A 26,731-nucleotide genomic window follows, 5' to 3' on the forward strand; every position below is an offset into this window, starting at 1 on the left:
ACATGTCGCGTTAATGATGGAGTCCCCCCCCCCCCCCCCCCCCCACACACACACACACACACACACACACGCGCATGTTCATGGAACACACAGCATATGTTTTGATACGGAGACCGTCTCACACCCGGGAACGCAACAAGGTGTGGCCTTTATTTGGAGTTCTTGAAATCAACACGCACACAGATATTCAAACAACCCTTCTAACCCATCTACACACGCACACACACACACACTCACACACATTGGCCCAACCCCATTTCACACACACACACACACACACACACACACACACACACACCACCCGCAAGAGTAGCCCCTATCACACACACACACACACACATAAGGAACTCCAATCAAACAATCTCATGCACAATCGCACAGAACCCCCCCCCCCCCCCCCCCCCCCAAATCATACACGCAGTCACCAGACACACCCGCTGGGTCTTCTGAGTCTTCTTCTCTTGTGGAGCCCCCGCCCAGGAAGGCTGCGGTTCGGCCTACTTCCCCCCCACCCCCCTTCTACTCCTCCTCTTCCTTCGACTCCCTCACAGATGTAGAAAAAGGTTCTCCACATCAGCCTCTTTCCCTCAAAGCCACACACATGCACACACAAAAGCACACACACACACACACACACACAAACACACACACACACACACATTGCCCAACACATGGTCACGCACCCGTCATCCAGCCCAGAAGTGGACAGGCAGCGGTTAAGACTAGGTAAGTCACTCTTGTTATTGAATGTCCAGTCAACGTCTAAGCTGCTTTTCCTTCGCTCCCCGGAGGAAGACTGAAGTGAAAGACTTTAGGCGTCCGGGACGTGGGAACATTTCCATGCAACTTTAACTGTTAACAAGCAGTGTTGATTTCCAGTCCAGTTGGGCTTTCATGAACAGGTGTTTTCACTTACACCCAAACTCCCAAAATCGCAGGAAAAAACAGCATTCCTCGAAGAATAACGGCAGGAACGGAACCTGACGGCTCAGTTTAGGAGGGAAGGGCAAGAGACACTGCCTGACAAACTGAAGATTAAAACCCTCTCTTACTGTGTGTGTGTGTGTGTGTGTGCGTGTGTGTGTGTGTGTGCGTGTGTGTGCGTGTGTCTGTGCAAATAGACATTCGGAAATCCACTCATCATCCAGCGCAGTATATCAGTGCTTTATAAATATTATATATTCAAATATAGTTATTGTAGATCTCCCAGGGAGGATTGAACTACAAGAGAGATATTTTTGAGCAATGCAACCAAAGACATTTTCCGTTTCATGTTTTTCTACAGACATTGCTAACAGTATACTATACATTATGATACAGTAAATACAGTAAAGTAAAGTAAAATAGACCAAGTTCAGACTGGTTACCAATAGGAACCACAATGAAAAGGTTCCTCACTAATACTCAGGTAAAGGTAAATTCCCCAAATTCATGGTGAGGTTTGCTGATAACACATAAAGGTCCTTCCTTTGAATAATCCAGAAAAGAGCACAAGGGCAGTTTTGCAGAGAAAGCTTGAGAGTTCAGAGTCATACAGAACTATCATGTGGAAGGTTTTTAAGCTGCAAAGTAAGTCTCAGGGGTTTGCCCAGTGTTGCAACATGATCCCATTTTACTAAAAATACTTAACTGTTTTTACAAAGTTTGGGTAAAACCCTTAAATGAGGCTTGTGTGTGTGTGTGTGACAGGCACTGAATCACACTGTATGTGTTTATGCAAAGACTTGAGTGCAGTATTACTACATTGTTTACTTCTACCTACTTTGTGGAAGGATGGAGAGATGGAAACAATCAGGATGGGCGATCGGAGGGAGAGAGAAAGGAAGAGAGGGGGAGAGGAGAAGAGAGGGGGATACTGGTTTCTTATATCTAAATGTCTCTGTTATGACACTGCATAACAAATCCTGCCTCACCTCTCTTCCCGCTCAAACCTTTTCTTCTCCCCATCTCTCTCCTCATTCTCCATCTTTTTCCAATGCACATTCCCCCTTTTTTCTCCTCTCTCTCTCTCTCTCTCTCTCTCTCTCTCTCTCTCTCTCTCTCTCTCTCTCTCACACTCTCAACACTCTGTCCCTCCCTCTGTCTCTGTCCCCTCTTGTCTCCAGTCCATCTTTCTGTGTGCCTTTCTCCCATCCCCTTCAAATGTGTATGTATCTCGTTCTCCTTCACTGTATATGTGTCTCTGTCTCCTCCATCTCAACAGCTCTCCATAATGTCTCTCTGTGTCGTCAATGGTCAAGTAATCCAAAATGTGACATATTTACAAAACAAAATCACTCATGGCGTAACAACACTAACAATAACATGTTTCTGTTTATGGAAAGGCAACAGATTGAAGAGATACCCAGACAGAGTAGCCACTTTCTGTCTTTCTCCTGATTGGATGAACCGTCTGTCTATCACTGTCTATCGCGTAGTTCCATACTGTTTGACCCCGACCACTATGGTTCGGCCAAAGGGGCATAACTTGAAGCCTGGCTTCGAGTTCTTCACAAGTTCTTCACAAGTTCTTCCCATTCACATGGATTCTCGCGTGAATGGGATCCAGCAAATCCAGCTGCTGCCTCACAAGGTACTGGCCAGGTAGTCCAGGTGCAAAGTCATTATTACACTTAAGAATAACGAAGTGTGAACACTTTGTTAGCTCTCGGCTAAGTAAGGAATTCAGCCCGGTCTGCGGCAGTAGCCCTTGACTGAACCTGTTTTTTTGGTCATTTCTATGAGAGCGGTTCGAGCTCAGGGACCTTGTGGTGGTGCCAGTGGGTCGTGAACTGAAGTTGGGTACTGTTGTGCTCTTCTCCACTGAGATAAAGGTCTCAGCTCTTATCAAAATCGCCTCAGGTCACGTATGCTCTTGCTGTCGTCGCCATCCACCTGAGATGTTAAGCACAGCTCTTAGTCATAGCCAGGCTCACATACATCATCAGAGGGCTGCTGTGATAACATAGTATCCCATCAGCATCCTCAGGAGGTGCACCAAGGCCACCCTCAATGCAAAGGGCAGATGTTTATCAGGCACCGGATGGACAGAGCTAAGCCAAGATAGCTGCTGTCTGTTTATAGTCCTAAACATGACGATTATCTCTCTCTCGCTCTGTCCGTCCGCCCGTCCGTCCGTTCGTCCCTCCCTCCCTCCGTCCCTCCCTCCCTCCCTCCCCCTCTCTCTCTCTCTCTCTCTCTCTCTCTCTCCTCTCTCCCTCTCTCTCCCTCCTCTCCTCCCTCTCTCTCCCCTCCTCTCCTCTCCCTCTCTCTCTCTCTCTCCTCTCTCTCTCTCTCTCTCTCTCTCTCTCTCTCTCTCTCTCTCCCTCCTCTCCTCTCTCTCTCTCTCTCCCTCTCTCTCTCCCCCCTCTCTCTCTCTCTCTCTCTCTCTCTCTCTCTGGGTGCGTTGGTGTCTCTTTCTCTCTCTACATAGGTATAGCCTTCTTTCGTTTGTTAGAAATACTTCTCAGGTTTTTGTCTCCCTCTTGCTTTCTTGGCTTCAATACTGGAAAATATGCTGCTTATACTGTTTATTAGGCACACAGACGCAGCAATTTATCAGGAGAGGGAAAATGTAAACGGCACAGAACGCTTGTTCATTGGAATGTACAGAGCCCGGGAGAAGTAGATGATGAGCGAGTAATTAATGATCACACAGCAATGAAACACCTTGACACGGACTGCTGGTGTTGCAGAGGTTAGGGATCGGAAGTCGGGCGGGCGGCGAGTGTTAATGCTGTAAATGTTTGGCTTGCATGTTCATCTTCTGATGTATTCTATTACTCATCTACTTTACTAATTGATCATTAATGTACTTTCTATTTTGTGTAAAACTTAATGACCGCACGTATTATATTATTGTCTGATATAAAAGCTATAAATAAAGCTATTAGAAATCTATCGATCTTCCTCCCTCTCCGGCCTCTCTCTCTCTCTCTCTCTCTCCCCCTTTTCCGGCCCTCCCACCCATTTCCTCCCTCTCCCTCCCCGTCTCCCTCCCCGTCTCCCTCACTATCAGTCCTCACTTCTTCCGTGGGACAGTTGGCCCGATTCGGTTCCAAAATCACTTGAGTTATGTCGGTTTCAAGCGTTAAAATTCCTTGACCTTCATAGTGAAGTTTTCATTGAGGCTGTGGTCGCTTCCCGCAAATAAGGAATAGGAATAAGACCATATTAGGAATAAGACCATATTAGGAATAAGACCATATTATGAATAAGACCATATTAGGAATAAGACCATATTTTATCTGTTGAATGATTCGTCATTCGTGGTTGTTTGCTGTTTCACGGGAACGAGATTGTAAGAATGATATGAGAGGGTTAGTCAATCTGCTTTCAACAGTACTCTGGTCAGCATCAGGAGTCTTATAGGGGTTAACTGCATTTTCTGTGTGTGTGTGTGTGTGTGTGTGTGTGTGTGTGTGTGTGTGTGTGTGTGTGTGTGTGAACGAACACATTCAGTATTTTATTTTATTATAATTGTCTTGTGGTTGTACACTACTTATTTTAGTGGAAATGAAGGTACATTTCAGTTAATGACCCACTCTTGGGAATTATGCATCTATTTTATCTACCAGTTAGATTAAACGGTTCTGATGTTCTACTTTAAACAGAACGGCGATGCAGGTTTGGGTGGTGGGCTACTGGCAGTGTGGTAGGCTGTCTGTGTGGTCTCTCTATTTCTCTCTCTCTCTTTCTCTATCTTTCTCTCCCGCCGACACATCATTTCCAGATGTAATTTTTTTTAACGAAATATGAATAAATGGCTTAATCTGCTATTAAAACAGTCCCTCTTAAATTGTCTGGGCATTCCAATTGATGTCCCACCTTTCCTTTTTTAATCAACGTTAAAGATTCGTTAAATAGCCAATCTAAAGTCAAATTGCATTGGTGCTCATGATGTCCTTGTAGTTTTTGTCTGTGTCTATAGTCCGATACTATGTTAGTGCTGCATTGGTACTGTGGTACTATGTGAGTACGGTGGCACTATGTGAGTACTGTGGTAGTTTGTTAGTACTGCAGTGCTAGGTTAGTACTGTGGTACTATGTTATGTGTGTATTTGTGTGAGTTTGGTTTATGTGAGTAGCTTTGTACTATGGTGGGAACATAGTATGTATGTTGTGTTTATTTTGTGTGTTTGTGTGTGGTTTTGTGTGCGTGTGTGTGTATGCTGTATGTTTTGTGGATATAATTCTTGTATAAACGATGGGATTATTGTCAAACATATTTTGACCGGATATAGTCTGGCTGATAGGGTTCCCCAGAGGGGGAAATCACAGCAATCAGTAGATAGATGGTATATGGTGCAAAAGGAGTGAATGTTATCGTGAGAAGATAATGTTATCACACTGTGCTGCTAAAGATTCACAGCTACAACATACACCGATTAGCAATGCATCAAGACTCACAGATGATGTTGTTCTTATTTGGATATTGGATCTGTTTAGGGATAGTAGTATTGGAGTACACTCTAGTTGAACTACTAAACACTATCTTACATATCAATAAACATGGTTGTAGGAATGCTTATACAGCCACAAGTGATTTTATGCCGGCATAGTGCTAAACAATGCTAGTCTAATATACCTATATGTTTGCTACAAATCCCAGTAGAACCGGATAACTATCAAACTTTTAGGTTTTTTAATGAAGGTCAAGAGATTAGACTCTCCTCCAGCTATTAGTTTGGCTTTAACAAAAAGTGCTCGTTACAGAGTAGCCAGTCAAAATATGTGATTTTCCCTTTCCTTTGAGTTTCCTCCCTTCCAAACCTGGCACGACTCCTTTGAAACATTAAGGGTTTTCTCTGCTTTGGAAAGCTGCTCCCTTTGTACTATTTGAGATTCGGTCGGGGAACTGAAGGGGTCTGGACTGTAGACTGCAGACTAGAGATCAGCGACGTGCCTCCTAGGCTTCTGAAACTCCTGAAACTACAGGGAGACTTTGTATTATGGAAATTTAAGGAGATTCAGAACACGCAGCATACAGATTACGATTAATATACAACCGGTTTGAGAACATTGCTGTGTCATTGTCACTGCCTTTGCTTGCCAAGGGGTTTTCCATAAAGCTTGCAGTCTTTCCGCAGGTACAAACTGAGAGGTCTCCTCTTGGACGAGTTAAGAGATCAGGCATAAACCGAGGAACGAAGAGAGCAGCGTCTGTCCTCAGCGACCGCACTGACACACAGACAGACATGGCGAAGGGGTTCTACCTCAGCAGGAACCTGGCCATGGCCGGGCTTCTCCTGGCCGCCATCGCCTTGGTAACCATCATCGCCCTGTCCGTGGTGTACGACAAGGAGCGCAGCAGGAACAGAGCTCCCAGTAATGGCGCTCCAAGCATGGGGGCCTCCTCCACCCCCACCATCATAGACCCGTACTCCTCCTCCACAAGCGCCAGCCCGGGCCCTCAGAAGCCCTGGCAGCGGTACCGGCTCCCGGACACCCTGGCCCCCGTGCACTACGCCATCACCCTGTGGCCCCGGCTGGAGCCCGACCAGCAGGGTCTCTACATCTTCACGGGGAACTCCACCGTGCGGTTCGTCTGCTTGAAGGACACCGACCTCATCATCATCCACGCCAACAAGCTCAACTTCACCCTCTTCCAGGGACACGAGGCCCGGCTGGAGGCCCTGGACCCGGCCCACCCTGTGCCCCAGGTCCAGAGCTCCTGGCTGCAGGAGGAGACGGAGTACCTGGTGCTGCAGCTGGACGGAGCGCTGAAGGCCGGGAGGGTCTACCTGCTGGAGACGCAGTTCAAGGGAGAGCTGGCGGACGACCTGGAGGGTTTCTACAGGAGCCAGTACACGGAGGACGGGGTCCAGAAGTGAGTTCAGCTCCGGGTAGACTCAGAACTCTTTAATTGCCGTAAGTTGCGACAAGCTGGAAGTTAGATATGGTTGAGGGTCATACGTTAAACATCAACAACAGACAGGGACTATAGAAACACGTGCAAACAACTAAAACCAAGGGTGCAAGTTAATGGCGTGCAACAGAGCACCACATTACCTTTGTTGCACTAAGGTAATGGCGTGTAACAGAGCACCACATTAACTTTGTTGCACCAAGGTAATGGCGTGCAACACAGCACCACACAACAGAACCTATGAAGCAAAGTTTGAACTACCCAGCACTATCACAATATGACAGTTGTGTTACGTTGAGTTAACGTGGGTTCTGCCCTGTGTCAGGGTGCTGGCCACCTCTCAGATGCAGGCGACGTTTGCCCGGAAGGCCTTCCCCTGCTTCGACGAGCCCGCCATGAAGGCCACGTTCAGCGTGGTCCTCATTCACCCCCTGGGGACCGGCGCCCTCTCCAACAGCAAGCAGATGGGTGGGCTCACACAACACTGTGACATCATAACCTAATGACATCGTCCCGACATCGTCCTCCTGACATCGTCCTGACATCGTCCTCCTGACATCGTCCTGACATCGCCATGACATCATTATGCCATCGTTATGACCACATCATGACATCGGAACATAACTACAACACCATGACAACATCATGTCGTCGTCACAATGTCAGAACATTGCTACGTCCCCATGAAAACATCATCACAACCTCACAACATCATGACATCCTCATGACATCATTTAATCATTACAAAATGATTCTCTCTCTCCCTCTCTCGCTCTCTCTCTCTCTCTGTAGAGAATTCTCGCATGGAGTTTGACGGAATCCCAGTCTCCAGGACGACCTTTGAACCCACAAAGAGGATGTCCACCTACCTGCTGGCTTTTATCGTCAGCGGCTTCACCTACATAGAGGGAGATCAGGAGACAGATGTGCAGGTGAGACAGGTCGCTACAGGCAGGTGAGACAGGTCGCTACAGGCAGGTGAGACAGGTCACTTACTGGGAGCACAGGATCGAGACATGCAGGTGAAACGGGTCACACCGACGCTCCCAATAGATTCAGGCCCAGCCGGGTTAGGGGATCCATTCCCACTTTGCCAGCCCATGTTACAAAATATACGCACAACACTCAAGGACATATTATACCACCAGGTGTGAGTGTGATCAGCCGTTACAAGCCGTTTTGAAAATCGGCGTCTTCTGACATCACCAGTGGGCGTGTCCACCTAGATGTGGGCTCGATAGATGAGCAACGTTTGCTACAGTCCACTGGGTAGGCTGGTAGACTGATCTATCCAGCACACATCTAGGTGGACACTCCCACTTGTGATGTCATAAGGTGCAGATTTTCAAAACGGCTTGTAAGGCCAATCACATTCACACCTTGTGGCATGTCATCGGACCTTTAAGATACTCAATGCACATTCCGATCAACAACACAGGTTGTAATGCCCTTAAATGGGAGTGGTGACCTCACAGCCCGGAACCAAGATCAAGGGTTTATAAATTAGAAAATAGCTGATCTCAGGCAAGAGAGAAAACATGTCGTCGAGGTGACTCGAGGTCAGAATGTCATCCAGCCTCACAGACCACGGGCTGATGTGAGGGGGTTTAACCTCGACTGCAGGTTCGTATCTGGGCCCGGCAACAGGCCATCACGGAGGGCCAGGGGGACTACGCTCTCAACGTCACGGAAGCCATTCTGAACTTCTACGAGCACTACTACAACACCTCCTACCCTCTCTCCAAGTCAGGTGACTTCCTCTACATCCTCTCGTCTGGGTGGCCGTCATTCGGCTGCTAGCTTTAGCTCGGCCGCTATTAGTGTTACTAGTCCCAGGTTTATCTTTTCGGACATGCAAGGTACACTAGGTCAAAGATTAGGGTTTTAAATACAAAAAGAAAGAATGACAGAAAGTCACATTAAAATCACTTTAATGAGGGTAAGTTTGGTTCAGTTTAAGAGACAGTGGCTAGGCTAGGCTACACTAAGCTACACTATGCTAGGCTAGCTAGGCTAAGATAAACTAAGCCAAGCTGCTTCTCCTCTGCCGCCCCGCCCCACCCCAACCCAGACCAAGTAGCCCTGCCCGACTTCAACGCGGGGGCGATGGAGAACTGGGGGCTGATCACCTACCGGGAGACGGCCCTGCTGTACGACCCCGTCGCCTCCTCCACCGGCAACAAGGAGAGGGTGCTCACCGTCATCGCCCACGAGCTCGCCCACATGGTAGGACTGTGCGATGACCTCACTTCCTGTCTGAGCGCAGGCAGGTGGAGAGAGAGTCGCAGGGCGCAGATCTCAAACTGGATGTCCATTGATGGAAGGACGGCTTTCTAAGGGCTTTTTATTTATATGCATTCATTACACTCACTAACACTAACCCTAACCCTGTATACAACAACAGGTATTATTCTGCATCTAGCCGCGTTAGACGGTGTCTTGTGTTTGTTCCTCAGTGGTTTGGGAACCTGGTGACCCTGCGGTGGTGGAACGACCTCTGGCTGAACGAAGGCTTCGCCTCGTATGTTGAGTACCTGGGGGCGGACCACGCAGAGCCCACCTGGGACATCGTAAGGAGAAACGCTGTAGAGACGGCGACTTTCACTGTGATGGGAGGCTTACAGACTGTAATGAGGAGGTCTTGGATGACTGGAGCTGTGATGGGAGGCTTACAGACTGTAATGAGGAGGTCTTGGATGACTGGAGCTGTGATGGGAGGCTTACAGACTGTAATGAGGAGGTCTTGGATGACTTTCACTGTGATGGGAGGCTTACAGACTGTAATGAGGAGGTCTTGGATGACTGGAGCTGTGATGGGAGGCTTACAGACTGTAATGAGGAGGTCTTGGATGACCGGAGCTGTGAGGACTGTGATTGACTGTTTTGTGATGAAGGACTTTGACACTGCAGCTGTGATAAAGAAATGATGGATTGATTTGAATTCATGTAGCGCTTTCCTAGACACTTAAAGACGCTTTACAGTGAAGGGGGGACCTCACTAACCACCACCAGTGTGTAGCACCCACTTGGGGGATACACGGCAGCCAATCTGCGCCAGAACGCTCAGCACACACCAGCTTGAGGTGGAGATTGAGGGAATTAATGGGTCAGCCAATTATACAGGAGGATGATTAGGGGGCCAGATTGAGTGAGCCTGGTTGGGCCAGGACACCGGGGAAACCCCTACTCTTTGCGATAAGTGCCCTGGGATCTTTTATGACCTCAGTGAGTCAGGACCTCGGTTTTACGTCTCCTCCGAAGGACAGCGCCTTCCACAGCACAGTGTCCCCGTCACTGCACTGGGGCATCGGGATTGATGTTAAGGCCAGAGGGAAGAGTGCCACCTATTGGCCACCACCCGACACCACTTACAGCACCTGGTATTCCCAGGTGGTCTCCCATCCGACTATCCTTAGCTTCCGAGATCAGACCAGTTTGGGCGTGTCCATGGTGGTAAGGCCTCAAAGACTGTATGGACTTTGACACTGTAAGTGTGATGGAGACTATATTGTGATAAAGGACATGATATAACTGTCGTAAAGACCGGAAGAGACTGGAACTGTCATTAAGACTAGAGTATAGCTGTGATAAAGAACTGAATGTTGCTGTGATAAATCACAGAAAGTACAGATGATAAAGGACAGACTGGAACTGTAATTAAGGACAGACTGTAGCTGTGATAAAGGACACACTGCAGCTGTGATAAAGGACAGACTGTAGCTGTGATAAAGGACAGACTGTAGCTGTGATGAAGGACAGACTGTAGCTGAGATAAAGGACAGACTGTAGCTGTGATAAAGGACAGACTGTAGCTGTGATGAAGGGCAGACTGTAGCTGTGATAAAGGACAGACTGAAGCTGTGATAAAGGACAGACTGTAGCTGTGATGAAGGACAGACTGTAGCTGTGATAAAGGACAGACTGAAGCTGTGATGAAGGACAGACTGTAGCTGTGATAAAGGACAGACTGAAGCTGTGATAGAGGACAGACTGTAGCTGTGATGAAGGACGGACTGAAGCTGTGATAAAGGACAGACTGTAGCTGTGATAAAGGACAGACTGTAGCTGTGATAAAGGACAGACTGTAGCTGTGATAAAGGACACACTGTAGCTGTGATAAAGGACAGACTGTAGCTGTGATAAAGGACACACTGTAGCTGTGATAAAGGACACACTGCAGCTGTGATAAAGGACAGACTGTAACTGTGATGAAGGACAGACTGTAGCTGTGATAAAGGACAGACTGTAACTGTGATGAAGGACAGACTGTAGCTGTGATAAAGGACACACTGTAGCTGTGATGAAGGATAGACTGTAGCTGTGATGAAGGACAAACTGTAGCTGTGATAAAGGACACACTGCAGCTGTGATAAAGGACAGACAGTAGCTGTGATGAAGGACAGACTGTAGCTGTGATAAAGGACACACTGCAGCTGGGATAAAGGACAGACAGTAGCTGGGATAAAGGACAGACAGTAGCTGTGATGAAGGACAGACAGTAGCTGTGATAAAGGACACACTGTAGCTGGGATAAAGTTCAGATTATACCTTTCAGATGCATTGCACTAGATGTTATTGGTTTCAGTAGTGTGCGTCTTGTGTGTGTGTGTGTGTGTCTCCACAGAAAGAGCACATCATCTTTGACGTGCGTAAGGTGTTTGCGGTGGACGCCCTGGCCTCCTCTCACCCGCTGTCCCGTCGCGAGGACGAGGTCAACCGGCCCAGCGAGATCACTGAGATGTTCAACACCATCTCCTACAGCAAGGTGCCCTCACACACACACACACACACACACACGCACACACACGCACATGCACGCACGCACGCGCACGCAGACGCAGACACGCAATCTCACACACACACACACACACAGACACAGACACACACGCACGCACTCACACACGCACACTCACAACTCCACAAACACACACACACAGAAAGACACAGACACACACGCACACACACAATGTGACTGTTTCTGGATGTATTTTGTGTGTTTTGTCCTCTCAGGGTGCAGCCGTTCTACGCATGTTGTCCGAGTTTCTCTCAGAGCCTGTGTTTGCCAAAGGGCTCAGTGTGAGTATACTTGTGTGTTTGTGTGTGTGTGTGTGTGTGTGTGTGTGTGTGTATACCTGTGTATGTGTGTGTTTTTCATGGTAAATATTACATATAAAGCACATTCATGGCCTGAAAATATTGTGGTGTTTCCTCAGTCCTATCTGAACATGTTCGCCTTCAATAACACCGTGTACACAGACCTTTGGGACCATCTGCAGCTGGTAAGCGCACACACACACACACACACACACACACACACACACACACACACACACACACACACACACACACACACACACACACACACACACACACACACACACACGCGCACACACACACACACACACACACACACACACACACACCTACACACACACACACACACACACCTACACACACACACACACACACACACACACACACACACACACACACACACACACACACACACACACACACACACGCACAATTTGATTCTTGGTAACTGAAACTTACGCAAGGCTGAAACTGGTAATGCGCACGCAGACACACACACACACACACACACACACACACACACACACACACACACACACACACACACACAGACACAAGCTTAATTCGATTCTTGGAAACTGATACTTAGGCAAGGCGGCAATTACTCACAGAGGAGCGCCTGTTGTGACTTACCAGCCTCATCAGACAGTTCCTCTATGCTGGTTTAACCCGCACAGCTGACTCAGACCTCCTCTCTACTGACCACTTGACGCTGGTGTCCTGGTGATGACATACACACTTCGTGTGAGTGTTTGTCATCACCACAGCCAAAGATACAAACACACACACACACACACACGGAAGGCCTAGACTACCTCATTGTAAACACACATTGATTTAAATCAACTTAAAATCTGGGGTTTAGGCTTTGATAACGCCACTCTTTAAGCTGTTGTATTTCAAAACGCCATAATATGCATAATAATATGTGTTTAACGGTTAACGGCGTAAAATACAGGGTTTTTGATTATTTATCAAGCACATTTTACGCCATAATATAATACAGCAGTGTAAAAAGCGGCATTATGAACGCTGAATTTTACGTTGATTTAAAACAATACAGTCTACAATGATTTCAACCTTTGGTCAAACTCATCTATTTTCTCTCTATTCCTCCATGTCTCTACCTGTCTTTCTGTCTTTTTCTTCAGGCAGTAGAGGACACCCCGAGCATCAGTCTCCCTCGCTCAGTTCAGGACATCATGAACCGATGGGTCCTGCAGATGGGCTTCCCGGTGGTTACCGTGGACACCAGAACCGGACAAGTCAGCCAGCAGCACTTCCTCAACGACCCCCAGGCTGTGGTGGAACGGGCGTCCCCCTTCAGGTAGCTTTCAACTCCTTATCTTCCTACTCGTTGTTCGGATCGGTTGACGAGCAGGGCCGGATTAACAAATCATAGGCCCCTGGGCACAAATGTCTGTGTGTTATTTTAACACACAGACATAATGACACAGAGTATTTCCAACTCAAACAGGAAAGCACTGCTCATTGCAACAAATACCTATAACTATAAAAATAAAACAATCAGAGCTGTTTTTTAAATGAAAATAATGTAATATAAGCTCTCCTCTCCTGTCTGCCCCCACCCCCCACCCCCCACCCCATCATTTTAGAAAGGCTTTTTACGGGCCCTCCTGTTACTGTAGTAGAGAAATATTGTCGGGTAGTTACTTTATTTGTTAACCAATAAATCACATAATTTTGTTGAAATGTAAAATAAATAAATACATATATATACTTTTTTTTTTTTTTTTAAACGATCTGCAAGGCGGGCCCCCTCTATGGACGGGCCCCTGGGCCCGTGCCCAGAAAACCCATTGGCTAATCCGGCCCTGTTGACGAGAGATCGGTACTCAAAGTCCCCCCCTCGCCCAGGACGGGACAACAGCAACGGCTTCAATCTCCTTAGACTGGGAACTGACTGAACTGAATGCCATGTAAATGTTACACTAGTTGGGGAGCTGGGGGAGCCTTTCATTGTATTGACTGACAACAGACTTGTAACTGCCAGACAAAACCAGGTGTGATTTGGGTTGCTTTTAATATTATATCTTATGAATACAGATTTGAGATTAATGATATATTTGTATTTTGACGATTTGATTTCATTTTCATGCAACACCCACCGAATCTCTTGCTCTTTTAATGCTAATATGCGGACAACAGATCCAACATGGACATGGTCACATGATCAGAGGTGCGTAATAGATTAAGCATCCATGTGTTGGTAACTCTCCCTCTCTCTCTTTCCCTGTTCTCTGTCTCTCTCACTCTCGCTTCTCTCTCTCACTTTCTCCCCTTTTCACTATTTTTTCTCCTCTCTCTCTCTCTCTCTCTCTCTCTCTCCTCTCTCTCTCTCTCTCTCTCTCTCTCTCTCTCACTCTCTCTCTCTCTCTCTCTCTCTCTCTCTCTCTCTCTCTCTCTCTCTCTCTCTCTCTCTCTCTCTGTCCAGCTACACCTGGTTCGTTCCCATCAAATGGATTAAGAGCGGAGTTGAACAGGAGCAGTTCTGGCTCCTGAAGAAGACAGGTATTGATGTCATGAGACTGCGGCAAACACGTTCTAATAATATTGTTTATTGGCCGTTAACTAACCATAACCTTATAAAGTCGCTCCCTATTTCAGGGGCAGGAGTGTAGACCATATTCAGCTCTACTCACGGAAAGCAGCTATCGGCCGCTTTATATTTAGTCTTCTGAAGTCGCCCTTTGAAGTAAATCGGAAAACGGTTTAAAGATTAACATCTATTTTGTAGTTTTACGGTCGCTGACATGTGGCCGCGCAAATGTACAGATGGGGCCCACGGCTGTTTACCTCAGGCCTGTTTATTGAACCTCACGCCCCGGCCTTCCACTCTAAACCAAGTCGACCCAGCCCAGACTGACCCCACCTCATACCGACATGAGGCCGCCCAGACCAACACCACCTATGGACCCACACAAACCTACTGGAGCAACCCAGATCTACTGGACCAACCCAGATCTAATGGACCAACCCAAACCTACTGGAGCAACCCAGATCTACTAGACCAACCCAGATCTAATGGACCAACACAAACCTACTGGACCCACATCTACTGGACCAACCCAGACCTACTGGACCCACATCTACTGGACCAACCCAGATCCACTAGACTAGAACAACCCAAACCTAGTGGACCCTTCCAAACCTAATGTACAAACCAACTCTTCTGGACCCACCCCAATCAACTAGACCAACACAAACCTAGTGGACCCACATCTACTGGACCAACCCCAACCTACTGGAGCAACCCAGATCTAATGGACCAACCCAAACCTACTGGAGCAACCCAGATCTACTGGACCAACCCAGATCCACTAGACTAGACCAACACAAACCTAGTGGACCCAACCCAAACCTACCATCCCACCCCAATCTACTAACCAACACCAACCTAGTGGACCCAACCCAAACCTATGGGAGCAACCCAAACCTACCTTCTCACCCACACCTACTGGACAAGCCCAAAACTAGTGGACCAACCCAAACCTATTGGACCCATCTATACCTGTTGGACCCCCACCCTGACTACTGTGGATTTCACCTGCTGCTGACGGATAAATAATTCAGCTATCCCCTCTCTCTTCTCTCCACTCTCTCTCTCTCTTTACTGTCTCTCTCTGTCTCTCCCCCTTTCGCACACTTTCTCCCAACTGCCTCCCTCTCCCTCTCTCTCCCTCCTCTCTTGGTGTGTTTGGGTTCCGCAGACATGCAGAGCCGTGTGATCGCGACGGGGGACCAGTGGGTGTTGGCCAACACCAACGTCTCGGGATACTTCAGGGTCAACTATGACCTGGAGAACTGGGAGCGCCTGCTGCATCTGCTGCATACCGACCACCAGGTGAGTCTGGGAACCAGCTAGCTACGTGTGCCGAGGAGGTGGCGCCCCCGTGGCTAACTGGGTAGAGCGCGTACCACTAAGGCTCAGTCCTGATCAAGGCGGCCACGAGTACGATTCCTGCCCGTGGTTCTTTGCAGCATGTCCTCTCCTCTGTATCCGATACCTTCATGTCTGTCTCACTCTATCATAAAGTATAAAAATGCAAAAAATAAATCTAGAATAGTGCTGAGGAGAACCACCCAACCGTGCGGTCCAACACCCACACTACCACACTTTTTTTTGGCTTGTATGGAAAACGCAGCATGCCAAAAGTACCAGGATGTTGGACTACATCCGGTCGCGTTTCGCAGTGTGCAAGCCAGCCTTCTTTCTTGGCTATTCTGCCCCACAATCCTTTGGCCAGCAGAAGATACATGGGTGTCACTACAAGTGTGCTGATCAGTGAAATCACCTGTGCTAGGTCACAATTGTATTTATACTGTGTGCAACAGTACGTACTTTGTGAGGGTAGCTGCAGTACGTACGTAAGTAAAATAAAAAAGTATGCGATTTGGAACGCAGCCCAAGTGGCTAGCTCTTGTTTCGTACAGTCCATCCTCAAAGATATACGCTGACATATCGGTAGATAGGCGTTTGCCTGTCAGAGTTGTTGAATTCCAAATTAATTATTGTACATTCAGAAGGGGAGTTCGCTTGGTTAGCATTAGTTTTCCATTAGCCACCACCACCGAGTTGCATCCTGTTCATGTGAGGGGAATATAACTTTATTTACTTTCCAGTGTGTTCCGACTAGCTACCCATTCACCCTGAAAGAAAGACAGTAACAACACAACAAAATTGTGGTCTGACAACAAACAGATATTCTGATGATGGTAATTATTAGTCATGCGATGACAGGTTCCTCCACCTGAAGCAGCAGTTGATCAAATTGAACCAGTGAGGCATCACAGGTGACCTAATAACCACAACGACGGAAATAGTGCAAAATTATCAGTGTGTTTGTAGACAAACCTGTTGTGTTGTCACTGTTCAAGCGACTACTTGGAACACATTGAAAATCTTTGGAAAGTATTTAAAACTGTATTCCCTTCCCATTAACGTATCCCTTCAATCTTAGCTTTCTGTGGTGTCTAGGCTTTTATTGTGTGTGTGTGTGTTTGTGTGTGTCTGTCTGTGTGTGTGTGTGTATGTGCACTCCCTCTGCCCCTTCAGGCTATACCAACCGTCAACAGAGCACAACTTTTGGATGACGCCTTTAACCTGGCCAGGTAAATAGATATAATAACATACAATATTGTTACAACATGGGAAATGATGGTCCCATATGCTGCTTGGTATCATATCAGTGTGCAAATGATTAAAACAATTCACCGCATCAAATATGACAGACAATTAACAAAATGAATGTATAAAAGACGACGGTAAATATAAAAACATCAGGGAGAAAAAAATGCTGGTATCCTAGCAACGCTGTGGGGTTGTACTCTAGCAATGCAGTGGCCGTATCCTAGCAACGCCATGGTGTTATCCCAGCAACGCAGTGGACGTATCCTAGCAACGCTGTGCCGTTATCCTAGCATCATTGTGCCGTATCCTAGCAATTGTGGTAGTGCTGGTATCCTAGCAACGCTGTGCGGGTGGTATCCTAGCAACGGTTTTGACGTGTAGCCGCCGTGCAGGGCTAAGGTGATCAACACCACGTTGGCTCTGAGGACTACCAGCTACCTGTCCAAGGAGAGGGACTACATCCCCTGGGCCTCGGCCCTCAGTAACCTCAACTACTACTTCCTCATGTTCGACCGCACCGAGGTCTACGGGCCTCTACAGGTACGCTGCATCCAACCCTAACCCTGTATCCTCACTGCTATACCAGCCTGCTCAACACGATGAACGAACACTATACCGGTGAATTTAAATCACAGTGTAACAACACAGGGCTCTCTAGCCCTGTGTTGTTACACTAACTGGCACAAAAATAAACGTTAGGAATTATGTATCGATCCCCAAATTTTTGGGGAAAATGACATACAAAATGTTGTAAAATAGATAACTTCTGCTTCCTGTATGGAGAAGCACCAGCTTGTTTTAGATAAATACTCGTTTCCTAAAACTGCATTAACTGATGTAATCCATGCAGAGGTCTCGTACAGGAACTGAAACTACAACTTAAGTGTTGAATTCCTTCTTTTCCCACATGAGTAACTGCATTTCACCACTGTGCCAGCCTGAGTCACCACTACCAGCTAAGCCGACTAACGCCTTTGTAATTTTGTGTGTTTCAGGGCTACATCAGGAAACAGACCCTGCCGCTGTTTGAGTACTACAGGACGATAACGGCTAACTGGGCACGAGTACCACCCGGCCACAATGACCAGTATGAATGAACAACTGTTTTAAACAAATTAACTCACTGACATGTGTTTACTCTGTCTACACCCTGTCAGTAAACGGTGGACTCTATAGCTGTGTGTGTGTGACCCAACCAGGTACCAACCTCTGTATGTGTGTGAACCAGCTTCTAAACTGTGTGTGTGTGTGTGTGTGTGTGTGTGTGTGTGTGTGTGTGTGTGTGTGTGTGTGTGTGTGTGTGTGTGTTTTGGCAGGTAATAAACGGTATGTGTGTGTGTGTGCGTGTGTGTGTTTGTGTGTTTTGACCCAGGTACTAAACTGTGTGTGTGTGTGCGTGTGCCTGCGTGCGTGCGTGCGTGCGTGCGTGCGTGCGTGCGTGCGTGCGTGTGTGTGTGTGTTCTGACCCAGGTACAACCAGATCAATGCCCTTAACATGGCCTGCAGCACGGGCCTGAAGGAATGCAAGGAGCTGGCTCTGAGGTGGTTCTCCGAGTGGATGGCTGATCCGGAACACAACCCGTAAGAAAGCGTCATCAAACCTGATCCATAGTCCCTGTGTCAACCCAGGGTTCGTACGGCCACATCAGCTGTGCGTCGACCGCATCTGACAGCAGAGTGCGTGAACTGCATGTTCAAAGAAACATGACGCTTGAACCGCGACTTATGAACTTATGACCTTATGAGCAATGCTTTGTAAATAAGGCATATCCAGCCTATATAACCGTAATACCTACTGGATCTACATGGTGCAGACATCCCCGCACATCACAAGATCATTTATCATTGCGCTGTTTTTGCTTATTCCACATCACCCTCTCATGATTAGAGAACCTCCAACTATCTCACAGGGACCATGTTTATAGAACCTCCCATCCACCTAATGGAGCCCTTTGTGTCTTTAAAACCTGAACTACAACTCTACCTGCATCTCATCAATTGCCTCAGTGATACTCTTGTGAATCCACATGAACATAACCTTCTTCTAACATTCTTCAGTATTATCATCATATAGAAAGGCAGTTGGAGCGCAATCACCACTGAGGGCTTTTTATCAGATGGTCTTTGTTAAATACTTGGCTCTTCTTCAGCTTGATCTCCTTCTAGGCTGACATATAGCTGCTGCTGAGTCTCATACTCGTCAACACACATTCTTCAATACTGGGTTGACGTTGATGAGCTGAAATGGTTTAATCAGGGAGAACATGAACTGTAAATGTTGTGTTTGATGTAATCAGCTTCATCTTCTTTACCTTACCCAACAGTCTATGGTCTTACCCTACACGACAGTCTATGGTCTTACCCTACACTACAGTTTATAGTCTTACCCTAGACTACAGTCTATGGTCATACCCTACACTGCAGTCTATGGTCTTATCCTACACTACAGTCTATGGTCATACCCCTAGACTAGTCTATGGTCATACCCCTAGACTAGTCTATGGTCATACCCCTAGACTACAGTCACTAAACCCTCAGTGGCTGAGAGCAGTATGGATGCAGATCGCAACAATGGGATACGTAAATAAATTTTACAGCGAGTGTGTTTTCAACGTCAATATAATCATTAACGCCTTATTCAGCCTTAGGAGGATTCACCCCTGACCCTGTCTTGTGTTGTTGACGTTATGTGGAGCAGGATCCATCCCAACCTCAAGAGCACAGTGTACTGCAGCGCCATCGCCTTCGGGGGAATGGAGGAGTGGGACTTTGCCTGGAGGATGTTTCAGAATGCTACCGTGGCAACAGAGTCTGCCCGTCTCCGGGGCGCCCTGGCCTGCACCAAGGCACCGTGGCTCCTCAACAGGTCTGTGGAAGCAGTACCATAAACATCCACCAGGTGGATCGCTCATCACGCAGCTATCCATGCTGCCTAATTCTGCATTTGCACTGACATCGTAATGATGAATTTTTAATTGTATTTTACTTTCATTTCTTTGTTGTATCTTCTGCTGCTGTTGCAACCAAATTCCCACTCTCAAAAATGTCCACACTGGATGAATAAAGAGCGCACCTGTCCATCTATCTTCGCAGAGGACCAAGGTGCCTTCTAGACCCTTTAGATCTTAAAGTCCAGGTTGTGGTTCAGTGGTCTTGTATGTTTTCCCTGGGGCAGGTATCTGCAGTACTCCATAGACCCCACAAAGATTCGGAAGCAGGACTCCGTCAGCACCATCGTGGCCGTGGCTCGGAACGTCGTGGGAATGCCGCTCGCATGGAACTTTGTCCGGGAAAATTGGAGTTACATTTTCAATAAGTAGGTATTCCATGGTGCACCTTTTTAATTAATAATAAGAAAAATGCAGAGTTTGCAAGAGAGATCAACAATGTTTTATTTTTGTAACTGCAGAGCCAACTTCCAACTTCTAATATTAAGTGGGATGGTTATCTTCAACTGGAGATGACCTAAGGGCTCATTTTGGGCCAGAAAGGGGTTCAGAAAGTGTGCAATGTAAAGAGGTGCTGTTCCATTAAAACATTTATACAAACAAGTAGAGGGACCTCAAGATCAATTCTCAAAGAGTCAGTGAGACCCTTATCTGGGGGTATCTCACTTCCAGAGGAGAAAGCACAGAGCTTGTTCCTGTTTGGCTATTACACTGGAGAAAACCCTCTTTCACTCATTATAAAAGATTGGTGTCCGGACAGGATGCTGTAGGTGGTAGTCTGGCAGCTAGTCAAGGTTTTTTGTTTGCTGTCAAAAGTCCTTTACACAATTACAGATTCCACCCTCCAGCGACATGATTTGTCAACACAAGCGAAAGAAAGTGAAATGGCCCGATCACACAGGTTGGAGCTCATCTGCCATCAGACTTTAAATTATTTATCTTAAGTCTTGTTGGCGAGACTAGTGAGCCACTGAATTGAAGCTAAAAGGTCTCTTTCAGATGCTCAGTCAAGGGCTTGACAAGAGTAGCAAAGATAGCATTAGAATAGTCCATATCGTCCAATCTATAAAAAAGTTCACAAAAACACAAATTCATGTCCCAGCATCTGGTTGCAATAAGAGCCATACTTTGAGAACCTGTTTGACGGGCCATAAGTCCTCAGCCTTGTGTCGTTTCAAAATGTTTCTCAGCGATCATTTTGAGAATATCTCAGTTGGACCTTCTCACATAAACAAGATGTAAGCATTTGGGTAATTTGGGTTGGGAGAAAAAAAGAAGCCACAGCCTCGTAGTTTTTGAGTTGTTAAAGCCGAGCAGGTGGCGGGGGTTTAGTGTGAGGCACGTGATTCAGTAGAACGGTTCCAGGGAGATTTTCCCACCCGTCAGGTTCCAAGTATTTCCCGGAATGATGGACAAGCTCTGGTAAACGCTGTGATGAGGATCAGAGCCTCGTCCGTCAACAGAGTGAAACATCTGCTCTCTATTGATCAGCGAACGATGATGATAACGAGTCATTTGAGTTTTTTAATGATCTGTCCGTCACTCCCTCCGTCTACGTCTAGTTACGGGCGTGGTTCCTTCTCGTTCTCTGGTCTAATCACCGGGATTACACAACGCTTCTCCACAGAGTTTGAGCTAAAAGAGGTACAATCCCCTCTCCCTAAAGAAACAAAAACATCAACTTGTCTATATCAATCTGATGTCGAATCCAACCTCTCTCTCTCTCACGCTCTGTTCCCTTCTTCCTCTGTCTCCAGCTGGAGCGCTTCAAGGAGCAGAACCTCCAGGTGGGGTTCGGCTCGGCCTCGCTGGCTCTGGAGCAGGCGATAGAGAATACCAGGGCAAACATCAGATGGCTGGCTGAGAGCAGAAGCCAGGTGTTGGACTGGCTGTCCGGAGAGGCCAAGTGAAACCCCACCTAGACGGGACCTCCGCTGGAAGGACTCGTAATGATACGTCTCTCCTGGGGATTCTGGTGCTACGTACACTCAAGGTCGAAGAAGCGACGTAGCAGCGCAGAAAAGTCTGTTGTGTACATAAGGCCTCGATACCGTCACAGGGCCTGTGGATAGCTGTCCACATGTCGAGAAATTTAGCAGTTCATTCTCCGGGGACTGAATCAGCTCCACGAGCAGGATGTTGAATGATGTAGTGCCCCTAGGGTCCCTGGACCACCTGTGTTTATAACGTGTGGGTTCTGAATCTGTGGATCTATCTGATGAGGGACACCGGAATAATTAATAATTCAAAATCAAAATTAAGCGGAGCTATATGCGACAAGGTTGTGGACCTTATTTTGGTTAAAGGTGGGGTGCTAGTTTTTTACATTCCTATTTGATTTGTGTGTGCTTATGTCCTTCTTGTGTGTCATAGCTTATATCTACAATGTCGCTAACAGTATTAAAATGTGTACAAAGCGTTTGACTAACAGACTAATTGATTTGGATTCGCCCGAATGTGACACTGGAGGATATCAGTTGAAAAGGTGTTGTTTAATAAAGTACAACATTGTGTAAAGTGTTTTCTTCATGAATGATCTGTTATACTGCTCAATAAATTATTGTATTGTACTGATCTATGTGCCTGTTATGCTACGTTTGAAACAACACAGTGATAAATAATAAGGTCAAGAGAAGAAATCATAACAGATAGTGGAAGAGAATATTTCCATTTCAGTCAATGGTTCAAATTCAGTTGTATTATTGTTACAGTAAATCTAGTCTGTAACGGATAGTATTGTATAATCTGATGTATAAACCCAAATTAAATGATAAAATGTCTTAATCTTTTTTTCAACTCTTGAGTGTGTATATTGTCTATGACTAACACTGGGGACATGTCAGTTTGGTTCAATTTAAGATGAACTGTATTCTAAGAAAAGTCAATGACTCACCTTTGGGCCGTCATAATATTATATTTATATACCAGTTAATAGGAAGAGGAAAAACGTCCCAAACGTGGGCGTCCAGGTCCATACAGAACAACGCTCCAATGCACACAACACATTCATGCCAGATGTTTAATACCAGATGTTTCCAATGCTGCGGCGTTTCCCATCCTGAGCCAACGGCAACACCCTAGCAGGATCTCCAAGGACGTCAGTCGGACATGGCCTCAAGAGGTGTAAAGTTCACCGATAGTTCTCTTATCTCAGCAGACTGTTCCAGCCATGGTCCCGAACCCTCATGCTGTTGGCCCCGCCTCAGCCTTGGCCTCACAGCTCCTCCTCGGTGGCTCAGGCGCTCAGCAATAAAAACTCATGCTCTCCCCCCTCCGCCTCTCTCTCCTCGCACCGCCGCCACGGAGGTTCACCCATGGCAGCAGGATTCTACATCAGCAGGGCGCTGGCCCTCGCCCTCGCCCTGGTCTCAGTGGGGGCTCTTGCCTCCATCATCGCTCTGTCGGTCCTCTACGCCAAGGAGAAGACCAAGGACCTTGAGCCGTCGCCATCCTCCCCCACCACCACCACCGCAGACTCCTCCTTCCCCAGCCCCAGGCCAAGCTCCAGCCCTGGCCCTCTGGTTCCCTGGCAGCAGTACCGGCTCCCGGACACCCTGGCCCCCGTGCACTACGCCATCACCCTGTGGCCCCGGCTGGAGCCAGACGGGCGGGGCCTCTTCATCTTCACGGGGAACTCCACCGTGCGGTTCGTCTGCTTGAAGGAGACCGACCTCATCCTCATCCACTCCAACCGGCTCAACTTCACCCTCTTCCAGGGACACGAGGCGCAGCTCATGGCTCTGGGGGCCACCGCGCCGTCCATCAAGGCCACCTGGATGGAGTTGACGACGGATTACCTGGTGGTTCAGCTGGAGGGGAGGCTAGAGGCGGGGCGGTCTTACCTGCTGCATACAGAGTTTGTGGGTGAGCTGGCCGACGACCTGGCCGGGTTCTACAGGAGCAAGTACAAGGAGAACGGAGTGGAGAAGTAAGGTCGCCCGCACGCACACAACAATCTGAAGCAGCGGTAGGGCGGTTTGTTCGGTTTAGTTCGGTTCTCTCCAGTTGAAAAAGTCTTCTTCTGATGAGCAAGTCAAATATTTTGTCCTTGTAATCTTCTCCCCTGTGAAACATCAGCCAGCAGATACAGAGTTTCAGAAGTCCAGTCAAAAGAGGATTTATATTTCTTTGTTACATTTACTTGTTTGCTAAAAGTGTAAACTACAAAGAACAATCTGTTCAAGACAAAGTGAGGGACAAAGCTGTTGGTCTGTGTTGTTTGCGTGCAAGATGTTAAACCAAGCACTTTATTAATCCCAGATGGGTTGGGGTTCTGGGATTATAATACCTGCTCTTTAAAGCATTACGTTTAATTAATTAAAAGTAATTCTTTAAACTTTATCGCATGTCTTCCGCACCCTCAAAGAGAAGTCCTTAGGTGGCCTTTCTGACTCATTAGGACCTTCTGGAAAAAAGTACATCCATCCGTGAGTGGGTGGGATTGGCAGCAGAACACACAACGGCATGATCGCACGCACGTTCTTGTGCAACACTGAAAACCTGGTTCACAGACAGTAAAACCACAGATAACAACAAACAAACAATACAAGTGAAATAAATCTATTTCTGCAGCTATCTAAGACTAGTACTGGTATCTGCTGGTATATATATGTCTACTGGTATCTCTGGCTAGTAGTGGTACCTGCTGGTATCTATGACTACTGGTATCTATGACTTCTGGTATCTATGACTAGTAGTAGTAGTGGAATATCTGTTGGGATATATGAATCCTGGTATCTCCCTACTGGTATCTCTGGCTAGTACTGGTATATCTGCTAGTTTAGCATCTCTTACTGCTGTATGCGTGACTGCTGTTATCTGACTGGTATCTCTGAACGCTGATACCTCTGACTGCTCTGGTCCTGCTGTTATGGGCAGAGTGGCACCACACAGATGGTATCTCTGACCTCTGGTGTCTCTGACTGTGTTCCGTGTTCTGGGTTTTGGACAGAATCCTGGGCCACCACCCGGATAGTAAGTTTGACGTCTGGTCTCTCTGACTGTGTGCTGTGTTCTGGACAGAATCCTTGCCACCACCCGGATGGTATCTCTGACCTCTGGTATCTCTGATTGTGTTCTATGTTCTGTGTTCTGGACAGAATCCTGGCCACCACACAAATGCAGCCCACTGACGCCCGGAAGGCGTTCCCCTGCTTCGACGAGCCCGCCATGAAGGCCGTCTTCGACCTGACAATGATTCACCCGCTGGAGACCGTGGCTCTGTCCAACTCCATCAACTACGGTAGTTCCAGCCCTCTCACCAAACCTCACGTGTTTTTTCAGCACACACACAACCACAAGACTACCGACTCAAAGACAAGACTGTGGGCTCAGGTCAAGGCAGATGCCTCCTTCAAATAATCGGGGGGCTAAACATTAAAACCAAACATGTCTGTCTTGGCTGTTAATCATCTTGGTTGTAACCTCCATTAATTTACCTTATGAGTCTCATTACGTCATCAAATCTTATTCATTTCTATGAGGTTTGTTTCTTCACACACATTTTTACAGTCAAACCACAGTCAGTTGCAGTCACAACCTCAACCGTCACTAGAAAACATTGTATCATTCAAACACTGGAAACCACGACAGGAAGCCACCAAGCTTCTTCAACTGACAGCTCCAACTGACACACGTCTTCCGGAGCTCTGCCCTGATTTACGACCCCACTGCCTCATGTTGTTTATAGAATTCTCCAATAAACAGTTCCTCCTCGTCAGGGCTCATCTTGAGTATGTGGTTAGTCTGTTATAGCTTTCTGTCTCGCCACTGTGCTCAACAGACAACCTGGAATGGAAATGGACTCTTTTTAAAGCCTTGTTTGTTCCTTCTTTCTCACATAGTATGCACATTATGCACACTAACCAAATCTTATTGCTTTGACTTCTCCAAGTCTTTGTGACTTTGTGTCACCGAGTCTGAGTGAGAAGGCATGCAATTCAAACACTAGTTACCACCACTATGGTAACTGGGTCGGCTTAGCTCAGGAGGTAGAGCAGTTGTCTTGTAACTGTGGTTGCTAGTTCGATCCCCAGCTCCTCCTAGCTGAGTGTTGATGTGTCCCTGAGCAAGACACTCAACCCTAACTGCTCCTGACGTGCTGGCTGTCTCCTTGCATGGTTGACTCTGCCGTCGGTGTGTCAATGTGTGTATTAACCGATGTAAGTCGCTTTGGATAAAAGCGTCTGCTAAACGCCCTGATTGTAATTGTAAGAAGGATTCTGGAAGCAGAATATGAAGCAAATGCAGACTTGAGCGATCATGTCACATTACCCCTTTATGACAAACCGTGATTGAGACTTTTGCCTACAGTCTCGACAGACAGGTAGACTGCATCCATTCAGGCGTCTGAACAAAGATGGAAAACGGAAGACACCCCCACACCCCTCTTACGCACTTTATTATGCTGTACGTCCTGGCACTAAATGTACGCATTGATTGTATGTTGTACATACTTGCACTTAATGTATGCACTTATTGTATGTTGTACGTCCTGGCACTTAAAAATAGTACGTAGCATTGTCTAGCATCTTATCCTAGCTATCGCTGTTGTATACGGGGAATGGGTTAACCTTACAATTCCAAGTGCTTGGCACTTGGTTCTATGAACATCCTTACTGTACCGACAGCCGATATTTTTTCTCTTTCTTCTGAAAGATTGTACTTATTGTATGTCGCTTTGGATAAAAG

General features: G+C 47.0%; 2 protein-coding genes across 3 annotated transcripts in view; both read left to right on the top strand.

Moving 5' to 3' along the window:
• The first annotated feature begins 552 nt into the window (after positions 1-552).
• On the top strand, positions 553-22,835 carry anpepa (alanyl (membrane) aminopeptidase a). Its single transcript, XM_056607492.1, has 21 exons — positions 553-726; positions 6,069-6,808; positions 7,173-7,315; positions 7,640-7,779; positions 8,471-8,597; positions 8,919-9,073; positions 9,304-9,417; positions 11,472-11,612; positions 11,858-11,923; positions 12,061-12,126; positions 13,093-13,268; positions 14,397-14,473; positions 15,673-15,806; positions 17,019-17,074; positions 17,486-17,633; positions 18,089-18,180; positions 18,564-18,674; positions 19,792-19,959; positions 20,269-20,409; positions 21,604-21,685; positions 21,799-22,835. Exons 2-21 carry the CDS (start codon positions 6,177-6,179, stop codon positions 21,949-21,951), a joined length of 2,922 nt encoding a protein of 973 aa, XP_056463467.1. The 5' UTR covers positions 553-726; positions 6,069-6,176; the 3' UTR covers positions 21,952-22,835.
• A 484-nt stretch (positions 22,836-23,319) lies between these two features.
• The window catches only part of LOC130403232 (aminopeptidase N-like), a 14,703-nt gene continuing 11,291 nt past the window's right edge, over positions 23,320-26,731 (top strand). For both annotated transcript variants that reach the window (XR_008904078.1, XM_056607493.1), the window contains exons 1-2: positions 23,320-23,969; positions 25,141-25,283. Coding sequence is in view for 1 of the 2 variants with exons in the window: in XM_056607493.1 (XP_056463468.1) it covers positions 23,356-23,969; positions 25,141-25,283 (757 nt within the window). In the remaining variant the exon portion in view is untranslated. The remainder of the gene's footprint in view (positions 23,970-25,140; positions 25,284-26,731) is intronic.

The sequence above is a fragment of the Gadus chalcogrammus genome, chromosome 14 (genome assembly GCF_026213295.1).
Source record: "Gadus chalcogrammus isolate NIFS_2021 chromosome 14, NIFS_Gcha_1.0, whole genome shotgun sequence".
Taxonomy (NCBI): domain Eukaryota; kingdom Metazoa; phylum Chordata; class Actinopteri; order Gadiformes; family Gadidae; genus Gadus; species Gadus chalcogrammus.

Bases quoted from the DNA above. Each gene is read 5' to 3' on its own strand.
- anpepa (XM_056607492.1), top strand. From the start codon at position 6,177: ATGGCGAAGGGGTTCTACCTCAGCAGGAACCTGGCCATGGCCGGGCTT. The intron at 14,474-15,672 runs GTATTGATGTCA...TGGGTTCCGCAG, and splicing joins CTGGCTCCTGAAGAAGACAG to ACATGCAGAGCCGTGTGATC. The intron at 21,686-21,798 runs GTACAATCCCCT...CTCTGTCTCCAG, and splicing joins CAGAGTTTGAGCTAAAAGAG to CTGGAGCGCTTCAAGGAGCA.